The sequence below is a fragment of the Leptosomus discolor genome, chromosome 5, assembly GCF_034619465.1.
Source record: "Leptosomus discolor isolate bLepDis1 chromosome 5, bLepDis1.hap2, whole genome shotgun sequence".
Lineage (NCBI taxonomy): Eukaryota > Metazoa > Chordata > Aves > Leptosomiformes > Leptosomidae > Leptosomus > Leptosomus discolor.
The window spans coordinates 57,990,881-58,012,706 of NC_141395.1; the positions used below are offsets into that span (position 1 = coordinate 57,990,881).

The 21,826-nt window shown below is 39.6% G+C and overlaps 1 protein-coding gene across 1 annotated transcript; it reads left to right on the forward strand.

Annotated features, from left to right (window-relative positions):
- The first annotated feature begins 106 nt into the window (after positions 1–106).
- On the forward strand, positions 107–20,726 carry POP1 (POP1 ribonuclease P/MRP subunit). The gene is made up of 15 exons (XM_009947860.2): positions 107–227; positions 2,762–2,944; positions 3,789–3,964; positions 4,660–4,908; positions 5,435–5,522; positions 5,820–5,995; positions 6,601–6,851; positions 6,984–7,077; positions 7,868–7,979; positions 8,953–9,072; positions 15,415–15,530; positions 16,872–17,063; positions 17,955–18,109; positions 18,950–19,291; positions 20,066–20,726. Exons 1-15 carry the CDS (start codon positions 107–109, stop codon positions 20,724–20,726), a joined length of 3,036 nt encoding a protein of 1,011 aa, XP_009946162.1.
- The last annotated feature ends 1,100 nt before the right edge of the window (positions 20,727–21,826 follow it).

The following is a 21,826-nucleotide window of genomic DNA, read 5'->3' on the forward strand; positions in this document are numbered from 1 at the left end:
CCGCGGCGGGGCTGAGTAGCGGGCTGGTGCCGGTGGCCGCTCCGCCCGCCAACCCGTCCCCGCCACGCTACCCTCCTCTCCCCACACCCCGCGGGCCCTGCCGGAGATGTCTGGGGCGAGGGAGAAGAAGCGGGCCAAGAAGATGAGGAACCAGCCGGCCAGCGTCACCCTTCCCGCAGAGGCGGGGTCCTTCCCCGGCGGCGGGAGCAGAGCCTGCCCGCCCCCAGGTACGGCAGGGGGACCCCCTACCCAGGGCATGGGTGGGTGGCAGCGGAGGGGGGTGTCCCCCGCTCAGGGCTGGGTCGCCGCGTCTCCTCAGCCCCGGCGGCCGGCCAGGCGTGCCCGGTGTGGGAGCACCCCAGGGATCGTCCCTTGCCGTTGACTCCTTCAGCCCTGGTCCTGCCATAAGTCTCGTTAATGTGCGCTTCTCTCTATCATCCCTTCGAGTACACGACAAATCCCTGTCCGCTCACTGCGGTTTCTAGTCTTAAAACGAATTTGGATGTTACATCCCACCCATTGACCTCCCTCCTCTTTCGGTCAGAACTAGGGCCCGCAGGAGCAGCTGGTTTAGCCTGCTGGCCCTGTGATAAATGCACTGTTTTTCCATCGGATCAGCATGCCCAACCAGTTTGCCTTTTGGCGCTTGTTGCTCCTGTATCTATGGAAGAGCGTTGGCAGAACGCAGCAAGGCATTTCCCTAAAATGGCAGCGTTGCTAGGTCATTGCTGGGGCTTTTTGTACCTTTGCAGCTGAAGACTGAAGGATCCTGTCAACCTGTATGTCATTTCTCGTCTGTGTGTTTTGACCCGCATCCTGTACGCTTCAGTTGGACTTCGATTTCCACACGCCACCCCTGCCTCCATTTCATGTTTCTGTTTTGTTACCTATATTATTTCTGTAAAAAAAAAGGCACACATAAGAGCAGGGGCTGTTACTGTGAGGCCTTCAGAAGTTGACAAATTGCGTCTTTGGGGTTGAACAAAAAAAATGCTTAGATGTCACCATGTGTTTAGGTGATTGAAGAGTTCCTAAGCAGACAGCAAATTATGGTCAGCCCTGCCTGAAGATTTTGGAATATCATTACAAGAGTACTGCCAGATTAAACACGTTTTTCTAACTTTATTTGTAGCAGGGAACTTCTGAGAATACGTGGTTATGTTTTTCTGGCCTGTTGAATAGCATACATTTTAATCCATATAACAGTCTTCTGTGCGGTTAGAATCTCGGTTTTATTTGGCTACTTTGTAGAAACAAGAAAGAAAAAAAATATAAATAGGAGTTATAAAACTATGGATCTACATAGTACCTGAAATAATTTAATTTTTTTTTAGGTATTAAATCAGTTACTGTCTTTTGAAACGTTTTTCTATCTTCTGATTTAAATATTTAGTTCCTCCATTCTTAGGCAAACTTGCTAGTTAAAGGGTGTGTTTGTGATATGAGTTAATTGCTGTCCAGTTACCCTCCCACAATTGACTTGGGCTGAGGCAGCATCCATCCCTCTCTCCCAGCTATTTCCTTCTCACCTTCACTACACTGTCTGGACAGTGCTGCTCTCAGCTATGTGGAGAACCCAGCTCAGGGAGTTATTCCACATAAAAACCAACTTCTGTTTCCACCCCGAATTATGTTTTAATCTGAACTACTGCAGTTTTGCATGATGTGTGGTTGCATCGGGGCTGCAACAACATTGCTGCTGAAGATAAAACTTCAGCTTCATGCTTATTTGAAATGGGAAAAGAAGCTTCTCTGCCATTTTAAGTTCACATAAATTGATGCTGCTGGAGGTGAATCTGCTTCTGGATGTTCCTCATGCCAATGGTAGCATTTTTGGGACAGTGGTATAGGCTTATTTAAGAAGCTGATCAACCTGAAAACTGATTTTTTTATTCTCTTACCCCATTTCTTCTGACTAGAGAAGCTCCCTGAACTGTATGGCCCCATGTTCCCTCAAGCACTCATCTTGATGCAGTGGGTGGACTGGTGAGAATGGCAGCCTGGGCCCATTTTAGTCCAGTTGTCCAGCATGAGCTGCCTGAGAACCACATCTCAAGTTGTACTGGAAATCCTAACCAAGACTTAACTGAATAGGTTGAGTATAAACTAATCTTTAAATATGGACTTCAAGGTCGTCTTAAACTTGAAGTACTGTTAGGTGCTTATCACTCTTGAAAGGTATTTCGGTACCTTAGGAAACTTACTGTAGACTTTAATTATTTCATTTCAATATTGATTTAAATGCCTATACCAGAAAAATAACGTACTGCACCAACATACATGTCTCATGCTTGACTTATTTATGGCTGTAACAGAAATACATGTAAGTGAGACAAGAATATGGGGAAAAAAAATCGTGGAGCACAAGGGAAAAATGTTTGCTTTGCTGGTTTGGTACTAACACCCAGACTGCACAATAGCAAAAGTCATTACTGATGTTGCGTAGACCGATTTTAGTCAGGTCTTTCCTGTTGGGTCTGATAGAGTATTGGAGGCAAAGTCTGGATTGGGTACCATTTTCAGAATGTGTTAAATTTACTTAATCTGCTGCAGGCTTGCTGCAGGACAGTGCAAAATTTTTATTTCTTCTTATAAAAAAGAACTTAATTCTTCTGATTTCTGATGGCTTTTTCAGGTACATATATTAAATATAATGGGAGGAATGTGCAATGCAATCTTATGAGGAAAGACTCTGTACAGTTACCAGTTACTCAGACTGCTTTGCATTTCTGTTATGTCTTTTCATCTCTGAACTCTCCAGGAGATGTTCATTCTGAGCAGCAGTATCGGCAGCAGAAATTTTCGAATCAGTCATCTGGGCCTTCTTACAGGAAAGACCAGTGTTTTCCAAGAGGACAAAATAGAGGAGCGAGAGGCAGAGGAAGAGGAGGATGGCAAGGAGGATGCCAGAGTGTTTCTGAGGAAATGCCAAAATACATAACAGGTTTGTATATAAGAAAAAGATCATGATTTATATGTCCAGGGCAACTTGCTGGTGATTAAGTTTGCTGTCTGTCTTTATTTTCTTGCAAGAGCAAAAATTAGAACTGGTGCTATGTTGTTTTTCCTAATTTTCTCCAAAATACAGAAGTAGTTGTGTACTGGAGTGAATGGCCAGCTGTTGTTCAATGAGTCCTTTCAGACTTCTGAGTTGAAAAGTTGGACTTGCTTGTAATGAGGGATATGCATTTTGGTTTCTGTTTGCCAGCAAAATGAGTACTGACAGTCATCTGCTTTTAATGTAGCCAGTGGAACTGGTTTTGCCCATGATGTGAGTTAAAGACAACTTTTCGTCCAACAACATTTATTTAGAAGAGCAGATTAGCTTTTCAAATTGTGACAGTGCTCTGATAGTAGATATACTTCCGTAAGCGTAAAACAAGACCAACCTCTGGGTTTTTATTTGATCGCTTTAAATCAGTCTGTAGTATAATTACTGCTTCCTCTTTTTTTGCCATGCTGAAGTTTTTTCATCTCTCTGAATACCATCTGAAAAGATTGCTACTCAAATTTAATGAAGGAGTACTTAATGCAAATAGGACTTGGTTATACCGTGGCTTTCAGATTCATTTGTGTATAAGTATTTGCTTAAGCATATCTGCAAGCTTCAAAGTATCTAAAGAATTGAAAATTCTTCAGTAATAGTATACAGTATTTACTTTTATCTCAAGAAGTCACTGGACTGATGTACTAGGAATACTCTGCTGGAATTCAGTAATTTACGTACAGCGTTCCCTTCTTTGATTTTTCCTGTTTGTCGTGCTCTGATGCAGTTCTCTTTATTCCAGCGTCTACCTTTGCTCAAGCTCGTGCTGCTGAGATCAAGGCCATGTTGAAAGCAGTTGCGCAGAAGTCTTCAAACTCTCTAGTTTTCCAGACTCTACCTAGGCACATGCGAAGACGAGCTATGAGTCACAATATTAAACGCCTACCTAGGCGGCTCCAAGAGATTGCCAGGAAAGAGGTATAACTGCGTTTTATAGTGCTTGATAAACTATGCAGTAGGCATAGCTAATGCACAGTGTTCAGGTGTACTAACTGTTCCTTGGTAAGCATACAAAGGACATCCTAAGAATTTTTTTGTGTGTCTTAGAGTCCCTATTTCTTTCTACCAAAAGAAAAATCAAACATTGACTGAGAGAGTCAAGCCTTCCTCTCCAACCATGCATTCACCTGTAATAATACAGACCTTGACTGGGTATTTATCAAGAATTTGGTCAAGGCATCACCACAGTCATTTCTTGTTCACTTCTACACATTGTAGAATCCTTAGGGTCCTACCTGGCAGTCTGGGAGTCCGTACTGCTTCTGTACAAGCTCAAATCTCCAGGTGTTCCTAATGTCATGTGGATAATCTGATGTTGGGCAAAAACTTCACACAGGAAGTAGCAGATCTTACTGTTCACTGGTAAGCTTCTGAATGTGTGGGGATTTTGGTTTGTCTACAGGTTCCAGCCAAACCTTGTGCACTTGTGTGGATGGAGCTTGTGTATGAAGTTTCAAAGTGTTAGTTAGCCTCAAGAATTATGGAGAACTAGCATCAGAATGTAGTATAGCATCATGCTAGTGCTTCCTGTATCCTTATATATGTCAGCCTTTTTTTTCTACGGAAGTTTGTCCTTTTGAGATTTACTTCAACATCCTCTCTTTTAAAAACAGGCAGAGAAAGCTGTCCATCAGAAAAAAGAACAGTCAAAGACTAAGTGCCGCAAAGCTAGAAGGCGCCATATAAATTTGGTAGCAGAGTTTAATCGCAGACAAAGAAAGAATATTTGGCTGGAAACGCATATTTGGCATGCAAAGAGATTTCATATGGTAAAGAAGTGGGGATACTGTTTAGGAAATAGACCGACGGAGAAGAGCTACAGGGCTTGTTACCGAGCCATGACAAAACACTGTCTTCTTCAGGTACCACGTCTACATCTGTTTTCTTTGTTATTTTGCCAAGATGAAATAATCAACTGTTCAGTTATAATGAATGTTTCTGTCTCTTTGAAGTACTGTTGTGTCAGCTGTTAATAACTGCTGAGTATGAAATGAGTGATTTCATAATTGTAATGAAAGGTGGTGAGTATCAGAGAAAAAGATGAACCTTTAGAAAAGTCTTACAGTAACTATAACTGAAATACTGCATCTTCAGTCTTCTCAAGAGCTAAGAGATTCAGTGAATCACTGCATCATCTTCCTGAGCAGGGTGCTTTGTCCCATGTCCTTTCTGGTCTCTTGATCTGAGAGGCAGGTTGGCCCTCAAATGAGAAATACCTGACAGCTCCCCTATAACTAACAATTTTAAGTTAAAAAAGAAAACTCTTTTGTCTTTGACACACATTTTAGTGAATGAAAAATTACTACTTCAGTGTAAATTGTTTGGCCCTTCCTTGCCAGGCTCATTTTCAAGAGTTATTCTCACTTTACCGCTATCGTATTGTTTCAGGACTTATCATATTATTGTTGCCTGGAGTTGACTGGTAAAGAGAGCGAGCTTCTGAAGCAACTTACTCGAATATGTAGCATTGACACAGGTAAAATTTATGTAGTTCAAAATAAAGTTAAGATTCCCAACAGACTAAAGGATGACCCATCCTTTTCCTTTTTTAATATCCTACCAATCTCAATAGTAGTAACAGAGCTGATACCAAGTTGTTATTTTTGTTGAAAAACACAATTAAAATATATCATACTAGGACTAGACTTTCTTCTTTTCAGTTACTTATTAATAAGCTCATTTTGGTTGAGCATTAGTAGCCCAGCAGCCAGACTGAATTTCAATATTTTTTTTTAAACAAGAGATTATTTTGTTTTTCAATAATATTCTTTAGGATTAACATTTGAAGAGGCTTGTTGTCTGTCTGGAAGATTTGAAGGTTCCCTGAATCTTTACCAAGCAGATCGCTATCCTGAGGCTATGCTTGGTCCTGTTACATTTATTTGGAAACCCAGGGATGGGTCTGAAAACAGACAGTTGTGGATCTGGACGCATCCAGCTCTCAAACAGGTATTTTTTTCTGTATAGTTGAACTCTGATTTCTTTATGCATTGTACATTTTTAATGCTGAAGATAGCTTCTGAAAAGTTTAGAAGAGCTGGATATAATACTTGGCTTTAGGAATTAAAAGTCAGAAGACTGTTTCTGCTCTATCAACATTTACATTCTGCAGCTTGTTTTCATAAAGCTTGTGCAGAAGGTCCGTGCCTGTGAGGTGTTTTTTAGTGTTTGAGCTTGTTGAAAGTTTTCTAGTGTCACTTGCTTCAGGATACATTCGCAATATGATGTTGCTTGATTTACATCCTTCCCACTGGCACCCCCAACAGGCAAAGTTTAGTCTCATCACAGACAGTCATAATCTGACACTTAGCTATAAACTTAAGAAAATTAAAAATAAAAAGAAAGGAAAACTTTGTGTGCCGGCAATTTTTCTTGCATTAATTTGAGTGAGAATAAATTCTTAGCAACATTCACTATTACTTCCAGCTCTTGCTAGCAAGCCCTGGACATCAGCAGGATGAGTTTTATTCCCTTAAGTCCATATAGGAAAATAAAGTAACTTAAGCTTTGCAATGCACTGCTTATCCTAATCCAAACTTTTCATTTTTCTTAAGGACATACTGAGAGAGTTAAAAGCAATTTTTCAGTGTTCAGAGCCTGAAGAAATCTATATTCCTGAGCCTGTTACAACATCAGTTCAAGAGGAAAAACAAGTGGATGTTGTTCTGAGCCTTGGCAAGAAAAGAAAGAAGGACGATAAAGAAGGAGAAAAAGCTGTGCCAGTGAAAAAAATAATTGGTGATGGCACTAGGGATCCATTCCAGTCCTACTCTTGGATCTCACAGACTACTGGCATTGTGATCAGGTTTGTTCACGGTAGAGTCAGAAACTGTGACCTCTAACCACTTAATATAGCTGAATTCTAGCTTAACAGTGCTGGAGGAAAAAGTGTATGTTTTATAATTGTACGTTCACTTGAAATTTTCCTCTGTTTCAGTGATAGGACCATGGAGATTCTCAGATATCGACTGATTGGCCCATTATCACACTCTGTCCTTACAGAGACCTTGAAAGCTGCTTCTCTCCAAACAGTAAGAAAATTGGCAGTTTGTATATTACTGTAATTTTCGTAAGATTTCTACAATGTGCAAGCTTGTTTTTACTAGAAAGAATCAGAAACTGTTTAGCCTTACTTAATATAAAGGCTAACCTATGTATTTCTACTCTGTTAGCTTCTCTATATTAAGCCTCTTGACTAACTCTGATCTCAGGGAGAACTCCTATCTGTATTTTAACTGAGGGTAGGAAGAAAATAGAAGTAATGGTGCTGTTGAGCAGGCTGTGTAGTTTCTGCTGTAGTGATGTATTCTGCTGAGAGGTCCAGAATAATTCATATTCTCTTTGACAAACCATAGATGATGTTTCTCGAGCCATGAGCGGCAGCACCTAGAGCTAGAGCGCGAGACGTGTGAGGTATAGAAAACTCTTGTGTTTTCAATCAAATATGCAATTTCTTCAGGATTTAGCATTTTGTGCACCTCCTGTTGGCACATAGCGTCACTATGGTTTTTGTCTCTGGCAGCAAACTTGACGAGGCCGTGAAATCTCTGGCTTTCTGTAAGAAATAATTAACAACAGAACTAGGAAGCATTGTGGATTGCTTTGTTTATTTTTGGAACACAGGTTAAACCGAACAGCTTATTGGGGATTACTATAAAGTGGGGTATAGGAATAGACTGCATCAGGAAAAAATGATTTTGGTTTGAAACTTCAAGAGGAAGGAAGCAACCATAGTGGTTAAGTCAAACAAACAGAGTGAATTCATATGGACAGAAAATACTGAATAACCACTTGAGTTTAATTAGATATGTTGTTTTCCAGGAGGTGGCAGATTCAGAGACAGAACTGAATAACTGGTGGGTAGAAAACTGCAAGGACTCTGAAAAAGTCTCTCTTCATCAACGTCAAAGTGCTATCTTTGAGCTATTAGAAGGTATTTGGTCGTGTGGGTGCTATGGGAGGAAGGGGAAATGCTTAACTGTAGTGGTCAAAACTGGCGTGCTAATAAGTTGACTACAACTTGGAAATGCTTATTTTTTGCTTGATCGAGAGAGTGATGCCATTGAGCGTGTGCTTAGGTAATTATTGTGGCGTGGCATATCAAAGATTTGAGAAATGTTACGTTAAGTATTTTTAAGGGAATTTTAATCGTCTGTGTAGTCCACACTATTAATAGAAAAATTCAGTCTTGTTTTGTATCTTAGATTTAGATACAAACTTAGATTTGAGATTCCTGATGGGATATACAGTCTGACGTATACTCTCTCTCTCTCCCCCCATACACACCAAATTAAGGCAGTACAGTACCTCTACAGATAAAATGGTAGGCTCCTACCCAAAGTGAAAGCATTATACCTTGCTTTATATATTTTGTTTCTAATGAACAGTTTTATATTTGGCTGACTTGCAAAGTGTCATAAAGTTAACATTTCCTCACTTTCTAGCACTGAAGCAGTTAAGGATCTGGCTTTGGTAGATCTCACCCTATACTCAAGCTATCCAATGTGAGGCAGTTAAGCAGAGATGAGGTAAACTTTTATGAAGAATTTTTTAATTTTCTCTCTCTGGAAGACAAGTATAAAACAAAGGTAGGTTGTTCTTTAAGAGATGTGCCAAATGCAAAGGATGAATTGAGTCTGTAAGTTGTGAGAGTGACCTCACTTCTATGCTAAGCATAAATGTAGTTGCAAACTAAGTCTTACACTGCTATTGTTTTCTTTTGTTATTGGACAGTTAGCAAGCATTGGTGAGTTTTCAAAACCCGTCACATTGAGTACTCTGGATTGCTTCTCTGGCTTACAGTGGTGTCACATCCTGCAGGCAAAAATGCACAAAACATTAGTACAGAAAAAGGTTACGACTTAATTGGTGGTTTGATGGGAATGTTCATCCGTGTATTTTTAAAGGGATAAGCTCACCATCAGAAATGCCACCAGGTACAATACTGGGCCTCACTGTTGGAGATCCTCGAGTCAATTTGCCAAAAAAGAAGACACAAGCCATGCCAGACTTTGAAAAATACCAAGGTAAAATGCTTTGCTTATATTATGCTTCTCGTGCAACTGCCAAAGGCAAGAGATTCAGTTTCTCTCTGCACTTTTGTTTCCATTTACTGTCATCTTCTACTGATTGTCTCTTGCTGTTTTCCTCTAGCATTTGGTTTCAGAATGTTTTCTTCCCCTTTCCACAGCCCCTGGTAAAACAGAAACAGCTCGAAAGTTGCATAGTTTTTAGAACAGCAGTTGTGAGGGAGGGACGTGCACCAAAGCTGGTCTTGTGCTCAGTGGAAGCCTCTGTCTGACCATACAGATGATCCAGGTTCGAATCCTGGCAAGGCCAACCAGGTGCTAAAAGCTACTTAGAAAGATTCTGTTTGGTGTCTAATCTTCCTGATGCTGTTTATCTCTCCAAGAAGATAGCTGCTGTTTCTGGTTTATAGTCCTACAATGATGAAAGTTACAATTCCACTGAAAAAAAAAAAATAGCATTGCAAGATTAGCATTTCACATGGCCAAGATGCTCGTTATGTTAAAAAATGAAAGATGCAACTTCTGAAACTTTGATTTCAGTGCTGATTTACACAACATTTCGGTGCACAGTTCAAATTAAGTTGGATGTGAATGTCCTTGAAAAATGTGGAAGAGCGTATACAGTATACAATGGCGTTTGCATACAGTGCTATGTAGGCTGGAAACCAGTTAGGGCTGACTGCCTTACCTAATATGAGAAACATAATAGCCAGCTAGCAAGCAGTAGCAAATAGGACAAGTTGAAGATTCCAGAGACTTGAAAACACTTCATTTCCTTGGTGGTGTGTTTGCAAGATGCTAGAATAATCTAGCCTTACCTTTCACTTAAATCCGGTTGAAGAGCTATTTCGCTTACTGTCTTTTAGCTCTGTGCAACTCTTGTTATATGGATTTTCTTACATCCTCCTGTTCTACCCTCTGTATCTAGAACAGCCTTTCTCCTGATAATTAGTTCTGCTCAGCTAACTTTCTCATCATTAATGTTCCTTTTGGAAATGCTGCAGCATACATGACCTCTACTTTGGTTCCTTCCTGCTGAGAAGTAGGGTGAGCTATGTAGCACTTGTTTACAGATACTGGTTTGAGCTGGTAGAGGAGTTAGCACCTACAAGAAGCAGTTCAGCTCTCTTCATTCTGCTTGTCATGTCTGTGAAGATGTGTTCAAGAAGGCAACATCAGCAGAAGGCATCTAGGCACTGGAAATGTCTCATAGTAGTTTCTTTCCCACTGCCAGAGTTGGAAGGAGGGCCATGGTAAAGAGGTAACGATGTAAGGTAGGGAGTCAAGAGGAAGAAAATACCTATGCCTTTTTTCCTTTGGCTGGCTAGAAATGGCCATCTTCAAGATCTTTCTGCTTGGGGTTATCCTTCACTTGCAAAACATCTTCTAAACCAGAAACGTTCAGGAAAGCTGGTGTTGCTTTCTGGTTCCATTCTGTTTTTTTGTTTCATTGTGAACTTAAAACTGCATCTGTCCTCCTTGAGTTTTATTTGGGAGAGGGAGAAGGTCCTTGTTCAGCTAGCAAGGCGAGGTAAACTGCATGATACCTTCTAATACAGGTTCTGCTGAGGGACTTGATGTTACACAGTACTGAAATAAGTTGAGTAGGCAGAAGGATGAAAGACAGACAATATAACTGTCTTCTAGTAGAAAATCAAAAGGACCTCGTGGTAAGGGAGTAGAAAAGGAGAGAAAAGCAGTTAAGGAGAGGATAGGAGGGCCTGACGGTTCAGCAGGGAACGTGTCTGCTGTTTTCCATATTTTCCACCCGAGTGACTTCCTAATGCTGTGTGGGAAGAGCTACAGAATCATTCACAATCTCCTGCATACCTAGTACATGTGCAGTGGGGAATCCTATGGCATGGTAGTTGATCTTTCCTACCTCACAAACTCAAGACTGAAGTCTAACTGCCACTCTCCTGAGTATTCCTAGGTGTTAGCTGGAAAGAGAGGCTATTGTTACTCTCCAAAGACTGTAGTTCCTATCCTAATTTTGTAGTTGACTGTGTGACAACTACTACCTGTGCTGTATCTCTGCCTTAATGGGCCTTCTTGTTGAAGTAGTTAAAAGCAGAGAAGTTGCATTTTTTTAAAAATACTTCTGGAAAATTAGTCTGTGTTAGTTTATTAAGATCAGATACTTTGATAATTTCCTAGTCAGGGGAAAGCATTCAAGTGCATTTATTTCATAGTGGTTTTGAAAGAAAAAGTAAAATTACATATGTATTAATAAAAGGAAGCCTAGACATAATCAGTTATTGTGCAGAATGCGTTTTATGTCTAATCTCTCTATGTCTCTCTATGCAAGTACTATGCTTTCTTGCCACTATTCACTGTTCCAGGATGCATTATAAGGTCTTCCTGAATTCTGCCGCTTAGTTTGTAATCTCCTGGAAGTGTGGGGTCTTGTTGCATATTTCACTGCTCTATACACCAGTTAGATTTATTCCTTTTTCCTATAAGCCTCCTTGATTGCTTGGCAGGTTTGCAGGAGTTAAAAAGGTCAGTTAAATATATGAAGGAGAACCTGTTGAAGGCCACTCAGTGCAAAAGTGTCACCTCTAGCTGAAGAAGTCTGTAAGCCACAAGTGGCTAGAAACTGGCAGAGTGAGGAGATGTGACACTACATACTGATTCTAGTGTTGTGCTCTTCCCCAGGACCATGTTATTGGCCACACTTGGAGTCAGATTGCTGAACTATCTATCAAGAATTTCATCAAAAGCAACGTATTCCAAAAGATTATTCTAGTTTGATTTAGCATTTTTGCCAGCATTTTTTCAACCAGTTCTGTCCCCTGATTCTACTTGTTCTTTTGCCAAGAGTGACCCAGGAATGGAGACTATCCTCCTCTTCAGCCTTTTGAAGGGCAATTTATTTATCCAAGAAAGGAAGGAATTTAATCGTGGCACACATTATACATCACTGCACATGTGGAAATGTATTACCGACATTTCCACGGTAACACCTACCCCCAAAAAAGTTAGACTTCTCTAAGATCTGTAATTCCATTTGGGTGGTATTAATTTGCCCCTTCTGTAAGAAGAAATCTTTTTATGAGCCTTAGAACTACATAAATTTCTGAGCCTTGGTGTTGATATAACCTTACTCAGATATGGTAATACAGTGAGCTGATCTTTATTTAAGAAATGTTAGTAGTCATTCATTTGCCTTAATGACATGTCATGTTGATTGAGCAATAAGAAGGAACCCTTGCTCTGTTCCACACTTCTTTCCCCTTTTTGCTTCCTGGACGTTCAAATACTATTAGGATTAATATTAGTAAGATTGAAATGGCACTGTGTATGTTAGCAGATTCTATATGTGCTTTAGCCTCTCTTGTTCTGTAATGATATATAAAAGCTAACTGATTTTCTTAGGAAATCTTTAGTAATTTAAAGATGCATTGTTTGTCAAATAAGTGAATAGTTTAGGTAAGTTACAGCCATCATCTTTGCTTGTGGATTGTCATACATGCAATCTGTGAAAAGATACACATCTGTCCATATCCCTTTTTTTTTCCAAATGTTGTTCTAAGATATGCCTGTGCAGTTTTTCCCCTGTGAGTGACATGCCTACAAATCAAAGGTAATTTCAGTCTTTCCCAGTTACTCTCACTCCTGAATGTATATGCGCAAGCTGTGTGTTGTAGACACACGCTGATGGGACTTAACCAAAGAACTGTCCTCACTTCTTCAGGCTAGGGGATAGAAAGTTTGTGAAGAAGTCACTTTTCACTGCCTTCTCAGCAGGTTTATGCCTTCTGGAATTCAAGACTCCAGTGCTTGCATGACTGCAAATTAGTGCTGTTCTTGTCTCCATTTTAAAGTGCACTTCTGACATTTTGATACGCTTTTACTGTCTTCTGTGGGAGAACACAAATTCCACTGCTTTAGCATCAGGTCAACATGAAGCATGGTGGAGCTTTTAAACAGTCAGTGAATGGGATGCATAGGAGGAGGATGCATCATGAAAGATAGGTGAGCTAAAGTTCCTTCTGCAGACGCAGAGCCTGAGTCCTTGCCTGTAAACACAGCTCTTGTAGAGGTTTAGGTATCTGCCATCAGTTCTTCTGGTACCATGCATCCCTACATACATACGGCTCTGAAACTGCTCCCTAGCAGTGCTTGCATTTTTGCTTTTTCTGCTATTTCCTCACAGGGGAAGGAAAAATTTCAAATTCAACAACTCTTACTCTTGGGCCTGTCTTCTAAGCTATGCAAATCAGAATAACAGCTTGAAATGGAACAAAACCTTTCTCTGTCTGCCTGTATTGTCTAAGCATCAACCATTGACACCAGCATAAGTGGATAACATAGATACCATGCTGATTGTCGTTGAGCTTTGTGTGCTTAGTAATACAACTCCCTTTTTCCTGTACTAGCTCTAACATCTTACTTCCACTATCATCAGCAGCTTACTCATCAGTAGGGTTATTTCCCCAGCAATCTTAAAATGTGGACCGAAGAAAACAGGAGAGAGGTAAGAAAGAAGAGGACTGGTGTGAGGATTTGGGATTATAATTTGAATTGTATAACGCTTAGTAGAGAGATTAAATTCTCCAAGTTCAACAGGGATCCAGGAGAAAGAATGTACCAATTTAGAGAAGGATATTTTAGGGTAGTAAGGAGGATATCAGATGGACTGTGGTGTTGGAAAGAGACTGACTTAAACGGGCTTTCTAAAGTGTAAAAAAAAATTCATGGCATTATAGAATATAGGAATTGTGAAGCACTCCAAGAATATGACAAGGGTAGACTGCCTGAACTGTGGTAATAGGAAGTGGTAAGAAAAAATCAGAGAAGGTTACAGTGAATAATTTACGGTTGAAGGAACTAGAACATGTTTAAATAATTTAACATAAAGACATTTTGGTGTTCAGAAATGCTTTCTGTACAGAAGATGGAAAAGTCACTTACCTTATGTTCGCTTGTAATTGTGTGCCCTTCCCCCTTGCTTTATCTGTAAGAGTCAGGAAGGAATTCCCCATCACCACTACACACAGTTTCGTTGCTGTCTTTTTCTCCTTCCTTTGAGGTACTGATATTTGCTGTATCTCTAGACATAATGTGCTTTCCTGCTAGGAGTGTTCAGATCTTTTAGATTCGTGCTCAGGTTTCTGTCCTTAATTTTCGGTCTGACAAGGAATTCTTCTGACTTAATTGGGAGGGAATTGGCAAGGATTTCCTTTTTTAGTTGTATGGTTCTTAATTTGAAGGAATACCACCCTAATCTGAAAATTTCTTTACTGTTTCTTCCTCTCACATAAATGTAACTCATCAGCAAGAATGCATAGCAAATATCAGCTTAGCAACACCATCAAACTGTCAGGAGTGCTGCCGTATTTAATATTTTTTTTTGAAGGATTTTGCAGCTCTTAGGAATGGGCACGTCTTAAAGATTATAGATTTTAAATAAATAATTATTACAATTATGTTTGGCAGTACTTGTTGTATTGTTAGTACCACTGAATAATCCACATCTTCTGTATTCAAAGTCTTTGTCAACATTACCTGGAAAAAATAGCTGAATCGTCTTTTGAAAGACTAAGTGATTTAAAACCCAAACCAAAACCCGGCCCATTATGTTCCTTTAATATGTAAGACCTTGTAGATAACAACATGAGTAGCCATCCCTGTAAGTTTTAATTGCAGAACTATCAATAGGTTTGTTGTATTGTGTATTGTGAGAATTGTTTTACTTAAAATATGGGTTGTCGTATATTACATACTATACACTGAAGACTTTTGATCCCTAGATCACTAAAGGTAGGTATATGTTTTCTCTGCTTTGGTTAGATTGCAAAGCTGAAGACGGGATAGGTTATTTAATACTTCAACAGTCAGTTTTAAAGCTAGAAGTGGCTAGTCATGTCGATAAAAATATTTCCTGTATGTGCATTTCTTAAAGGTCATCCTTGCTTCTCTTACAAGTTTGCTTAGGCAGACTTATTTCAGGCTTTGTAATGTGACTCTTTCTGATTTTCACCAAACTTGTTGAGCTTCACACTCTGTCTGAAAGGTCAAATTCCAGAATATTAAAGGTAGCATGCTAAAGATGTAACTTAAAATGCCAAAGGTGATGTAATTTGTGATAAGAAATGCCTGTAAGAGAATGCCAGGTTAATGCTTCTAAAACTAACAGTTAATTTCATATTTTATGTTTGGAAAAACATGTAATCGTAAGATATTCTAGAAGCAGTGATGCTCGTTAAGCTCTTAATAGTTTGTTTTCTTAGTTGTCTGCTTATTATACTTATGATAGTGGAGTGGTTTTGGTGATTTGATACTTGTGTCACAAAAATTGCTTGGATTTTGTTTGAAGGTTCTCTTCTTTTGTAGATAATGATAAAGTTAGGCAGCTGTACCTGGAGGGTGTACCTATAGACTGTGCTCACAGCTTTATCTGGGACCAGGACATCTGTAAGAACGTCACTGAAAATAAAATCTCAGAGCAGGTAACTAAGAAGGTGGATTGCCATGGAGAAAATGGCCAGTGGTCCATAGAGCAAGACTCTTGAAACTTGTATAAATCCAAGAGCAGTAGTTTCCTAATGTTATGGTATCCAGCTGCTGAGTTGAAGTGTTTATTCTGTGGCCTTTGTGTAATGTTCTTGCACAACTGTTGTTCATGATTCAGTTAAAAGAAAGATTTATTGGATTGTCTGCAGGACTACATAGTTGTAGGTTTATTTATCAGAAGGGTTTGGAATTGGGTTTTCCTACATCATTTTGACTCATGTGCAGCACATAAAAGGGATGAAGTGGCAGAGAGGCTCTGGCCATTCATTTCTCAGTCATAGACAGGATGATTCTCCTGACAAAAGTGTCATGGAAGTTAGAGGGACAGAAATCCCTCTGGTTCTGAACTGCAGCACACTGTGTTGTGGGCATTCTGGGCAATAACTTGTAATCCGTAGAGAGCTTTAAATGTGCTTTTACAGGTTTGAAATCTCCTATCTTGACATTTCTGTTGGCAATGGAGGAGCAACCCATGAAATGCATGGGTAAAAAAGTGATTTAGTTGCAAGAGGTGCTAAACTTTCAGCAGCATTGTAATCAAAAAGAGAAAATATTTGTGTGGCAGAAACATCTCTCTAAATCTTCTCTTTATGAAAATTAGTTTTGTGCTCTTTCAAACTGGCTGACATAGTGTAAAAAAAGCAGAGTACTTACAAAATATTACAAAAAAGCGCGTAACAGTTATCAGCACAAACTTTTTGCATATGACAGTGTTCATGCTGTCATGAAATAAACAGCTGATGCAGAAGGGACATGTAAAGAGGCAGTCTAATGGTCTGTTTTCTTATAAATGTATTCTTAATGTGGTACAGTGAAATGTAATAACTGGTGATTGACGACGTCTTGGTGCCAGCATGCTTTATGCAAAACTGTTTCGTGACCAGCTGTTCTTTCTCTCTCCCTGGATGTAGTTCAGATTTGCTCTACATATTGACAGATTGTCTGAAAGCACCTGTTCAGTCTAGTCTTGTGCACAAGTCTGTAAATACCAAGTTGCAATACTTGTTTTTCTTCCTTCTGTGCTGTACATTTTTGCTCTGAGTTTCAGTACCTGCTGTTCATCAAGGTCTATGGAAGTAAGAAGGGGAGAAAAAAGGGGCTTAATACTTTTTTCTAAAAACATTTTTCATGCCTCAATGAAGGTCCGTTCAAGTATGGAGCATATTACTAGTATATTTTTTGTATTTATAAGCTCATCTCCTCTCTATGTCTTGGAAGGCTATCTGGAGGAGGGAAATATGGTTACTAACTTATGGGAAATGTTTTCTCCTTCTCAGGATTTAAACCATATGAGAGCTCAATTACTGGTACCTGGATCACACCTTGATTTGGGTCCTTGTGAATCTAAGATTCCCATACTGTTGGTGCAGCAGCCAGGGAAAATGGCTGGAGAAGATCGACCAGGATGGGGGAGTGGCTGGGATATCTATCTCCCAAAGGGCTGGGGCATGGCTTTCTGGATTCCTTTTGTAAGTGACTTTCATTGCAAGCTGCAAGTAAATGAGACAAATTACATAAATTTGGTTCAAAATAATAGATTTTTAGAGAGCATACTTCACATTGTGTAACCAAGTCACAATTACAGGATCAAAATCCCACTTTAAAAGAGGGTGTATGAACTGGTTGATGACAGAGGCTTGGTCTTAAAATCTTAGAGTAGCTTTCCATATCTTCTGTTGGGTGTAACTGTGCCCACATGGCAGTCTAAAGCAGGAAATCAGAGCGGGGAATAAGATGAGAAAGCTGATGCTATAGCTCTTTGGTTTTGTGTTTCTACAGGCATATACTTCTAAAGAGAAATCATTTGGTGCCTGCTGCTAATCCATTTCCAGCTTGGCTATCTCCACAACTCTGACCACAAATTGGTTGCCTCTGATTTGGGAGAAAGCTTGAAACACAAAGTTTGAGTTAAGCTTGAATACTCCTCTGGTGGTGTTTGGAGCATCCTGCTTTGAATGTTTAGATGGCAGTTTTAACGTCTTTCTGCAGTGAAATTTATGCTTTTGAATGTGCAAGGCGATTAATTGCAGTGATACCTATTGTACAGTTAAAATAACTTGGGCAGTGACTTTGTTGAAGTAAAAAGACATTCCTGGCAATGTACAAGATCAGAACCTGTGAAATTCTCTTCAGTTTTGTGGATAGTTTTTCAGAATTAAATTTAAAGAGCACGACCAATGTTTTTGTTGAAATGAGCATCTAGAACTGTGAAAACCATACTTAAGTTTATTTGTTTGAAAGCTAAAGTGACATTTTCCATTTTCTAAGGCAGTAGCTTCTGAAGTATTAGTATTTTGTTTCAGTTAGGAACCCGGGATCAGTGCAAACATTGCTTTTTTGGGTTTTGGCTTTTATAACAGATATATCGAGGTGTACGAGTTGGTGGCTTGCAAGAGGCTTTAAAGCATTCTGAATATCAAAGAACGCCTTACACTCCAAATGATTTCCCAGACTGCCAGGCGGGAATGCAGTTTGCCAAAGAACTGGAAACCAGTCTTCTTGAAAAATTCAAACGGTAATATTAACTTAAAAATTGATTGCAAGAGAGAAAAAAATGAATACTGCTTAAAATATTCCCTGAATTTATGTTGTTGTGTTCATTTGGACTTGGACTTCATTGAGATCTTTCACTAGTGTTTTAAATCCTAGTATTATTTAAAACAAAATAAATCCTAGATATATTTAACAGAAAAGCTCTGCTAAACAGAGCATATAGATTAACTAAAACCTTCTATTCCCAGAGATATGCTCAGTTATAAGGCTGTGACAAGGCTGCATAACAATAAAATAAACAAAGCTATTTCAAGCTCCCTTAGCAGCAGATGAGGGAGGAGGTAGGAAAAGGGAAAGGCAGAATATCAAAGTATGTACTAAGTGTTAAAGAATAAAGTGAATGAAGAGGTATATTTCAGTGTCCACTTTTTAAATACCAGGTATTCTGAGGTTTGCCTTAATTTTCGCTACAACAGAGGCAGAACTCTTAACCATGAGTATGGAGTAGCTGGAAGTGTCCTCTGCACCAACTCGTGTTGGCTCCCCTTCCAGCTAGGAGGGGGAAGTAAGAAAAGTTCAGAGGAAAACATGGTGGTGTCAGTAACAGTAGATAGAAATATCCGGCATGGCTGAAAGGATATGGTGGTCAGAAATACGGCAGTGTTGTCTAGAAGTGTAACTTTCAAATTCTTGTTCAATGAGATAACAAAGGGAATCCACAGTTAACTTTCTGTTCTAAATACTTGGTTTTGAAAACATAAAACATTATTAGACCAGCAGGACGAAGCAGACAGCCTTTTGAAGTGCTAGGGACTGAATAAGGGCCCAGGAAATATTCTTACCTACTTGATTTATCGTTTAGACGTCCACCTGCAAAAAGGGCAAATTATGTTAAGCTGGGCACTCTGTCCCCTTTCGTCTGTCCTTGGGGGCAGCTGACAAAGAACTGGGAAGGAAGAATGAAAACTTCAGGAGAATTTGTACGTCCTTCTCCCCCACACCCAGCGCGCTGCACAACTGAAGGGTATAGCTTTTGTGACGCCAAAGCAGAAGTGGTCAAAGAAGCTTCCCCTGAGACTGATGAGGTAGAGGACACCATGGAAATAACAAGCACTGAAGGTGCCCTAAAGACAGAGGATGTCACAGGCACCCAAGACTTTGGTGAGAGAGATGAAATTATGACAAGTGACTTTATTGTTCTCAGGTATGTCAAAATGATACATGCATGTGAGGTGTTATTTCATTATTGGGAATGGTTGAATTGGGGAAAGGAAGAGCTCAGCCTTGAATATTAAGATGAGAGACTTATTTGATCCAAATACAGTGAGGAGATTAAATAGTTTTGTTGTGAATTAGAATTTGCTGTTAAGTGGAAGTCCTTCTGCTTTTGCCCAGCAAACTTGGTGACTAGATGAAGTAAACTTCTTAAATTATCTTAAATTTAGCATTCTTGGCATATTCTGTCTGCTTCCAGGTGGATGGACCTTTTAGAGACTCATGTTTGTGATTTTAAAACTGTTGCTGTGTAAATCAGCTTGTATTCTCTGTTCTAATACAGAGGTTCTTGCACTGCTTGATAAGGTCTGTAAGGGAAATAGAGAATCTTCTGAATTCCAATGCAACACATGAGGGCAGCAACAGTGTTTGGAAGCAGGTCCTTCATTTTTGTGTAGTTATTGGGGGAAGAAAACATAGGCAGTTCTGAACTGCATTAACGTCACTGAAGGTTTTAGAGCATTTGTGATTTAGCAGGTTTTGGGGGTTTTAACAAGTAATGTCTGCTTCTGAAGAAATAGCCTTGCACATGAATTCCACTCACCCATGTTCTTTTTGTGCTAAGAGCGGTACAAATACTGGCTTGGAACGTTACAGAGAGCCCCAGCACTTTTTTTAATCATGCTTTTGCAGGGCACTGGATTTCTGTTGTGCTACTTGTTAATAACTATCTCTGATGTTTATTTTTAAAAATTTTGAATAGGAGTGAGAAACTACTAATGCAGTTATCAGCCTGGTGCTATCCCACTGCTGGGAAAGATCGGCGAGTCCGCCTTGTTTCTCGACTGGGACAGAAGGAAATGACTGAAGAGGTCTTTTTGCCAATCTTGATGAGCTATCCGAGGGCTCTCGTGTGGGTCAACCTGTCTCTCTTGAGAAAGGGGAACCCCGAATTACATGCCATGATTTGCATCCCAACAGAAGACGACTTGCTGCATCTAAGCAAAGACAGACTCTTCTGTGGTCCCCAAGAACCCAAACATCATGACATATTCAAGCACAAGGTACAGAAATTAAAAGAGGAGAAGAAGAAGAAGAAAAAGAGTAACACAAAGGCTCTAGAAGGTGACCTTCCGAGTGTTCCAGATAAAGAAACAACTGAGGAGCATGAAGACCTCATTCTTGGTCTTTGGTCAGACGCTCTCCCAGATGTTACTTCCCACTGCTCCAGAACTCTCTTGGGATATGTCACTCGAGGGGATTTTTCATTGGCTGCGGGCTGTGGAGAAGCACTGGGTTTTGTGAGCTTGACAGGGTTACTTTATATGTTACACAACCAGCCAGCAGATAAAAAAGGGCTTGTTTTGTTAAGAACTCCAGCATCTTTGCAGTACAGATTTGCAAGACTTAATATTGAGGTTTAAGTATCATTGCAATGCAGTAGAATGCCAAAAATACCAAAGAATATCTGTTTTGTCCTCTGTGGCCTTTCTGGTATGTCTCAAATTTGAGGTGATTCTGAGCCCCGACAACGTCCTAAGGATTATGAAATAATTAAAAAAGCTTTGTAGCATTATTCATGAAAATAACTAATGCATAAACAGACCTAGTATTACTTTTGATGTCTGCATTGCTAAGAATTTCTAACAGTAGTACCTCCATTGTCATGATCTTCTTTATCTCTGAAGAAGTGTATTCATTTTTCATCTCAGAGCAGTGGATGCTATAACAATACACAGAAAATCATTATTTTCCTTTTAGAAATCTTGTGGTCAGATGGATTGTACCTTTCTGCTGCACTTTGCATGTGATCTGGGCTGGTGTATATAGCAAGTGGCTTTTCCCAGTTCCTTGTGTCTGAATACATGTGGCTGCATTGGAACAGAGCAAAGTAGAGAAACGTGGTACAGAAAGCAGAAGGGTACTTACTGTGGTGGAGAAGCTCTATGTTTAAATGAAATGCAAATAAAATATAACCGGCTATATAATCTTGAGTTATAGCAACTGGAGCTCTTAAATTGGAAAGCGTATCAGTCTCTCTCTGGTCTGAGAGAGAAAACTCTATTTTTGAATGGTAATAAGCCTTTCAGATGCAAATTACGGTTGGTGGGTCAGCATACATTTTCTGTTAATAATAGGGGATATTTTGGTTCCTTAAAATGAGATTATTTTTGTATGGAATGTGCTGGGAGTGAAAGTTTCTTCGTGTTACATTATGGTTATGAGTACAAACAGTCATAAAACTTGTAAAGTATGCTGGAGGGGTGAGGGGAGAAAGGTGTTTGATTTGACTGAAGTGGTGTGGGTTATGTTGTTGGTTTTTTTAATGATAGCCTTAAGCTTCTAGCCATTCTCGTGTTAAGCAGCTTGAAAACAAGTTTACAATAATATACTGTAGTTTAGTAGGAGCATGATACAAATATATGTCAGTTGGTAAAATTACCCTGAAATGGTCATGTACAAATAAAAATGTGATCTATTCTTGATTCAGGAGTCTACTGACTAAGCTTGATTCTTTAAGAAA

Excerpts from the sequence above, each read along its gene's own strand:
- POP1 (XM_009947860.2), top strand. The coding sequence starts at position 107 with ATGTCTGGGGCGAGGGAGAAGAAGCGGGCCAAGAAGATGAGGAACCAG. Across the intron at positions 2,945-3,788 it reads AATGCCAAAATACATAACAG|CGTCTACCTTTGCTCAAGCT; the intron begins GTTTGTATATAA and ends TCTTTATTCCAG. Across the intron at positions 7,980-8,952 it reads TATCTTTGAGCTATTAGAAG|GGATAAGCTCACCATCAGAA; the intron begins GTATTTGGTCGT and ends GTATTTTTAAAG.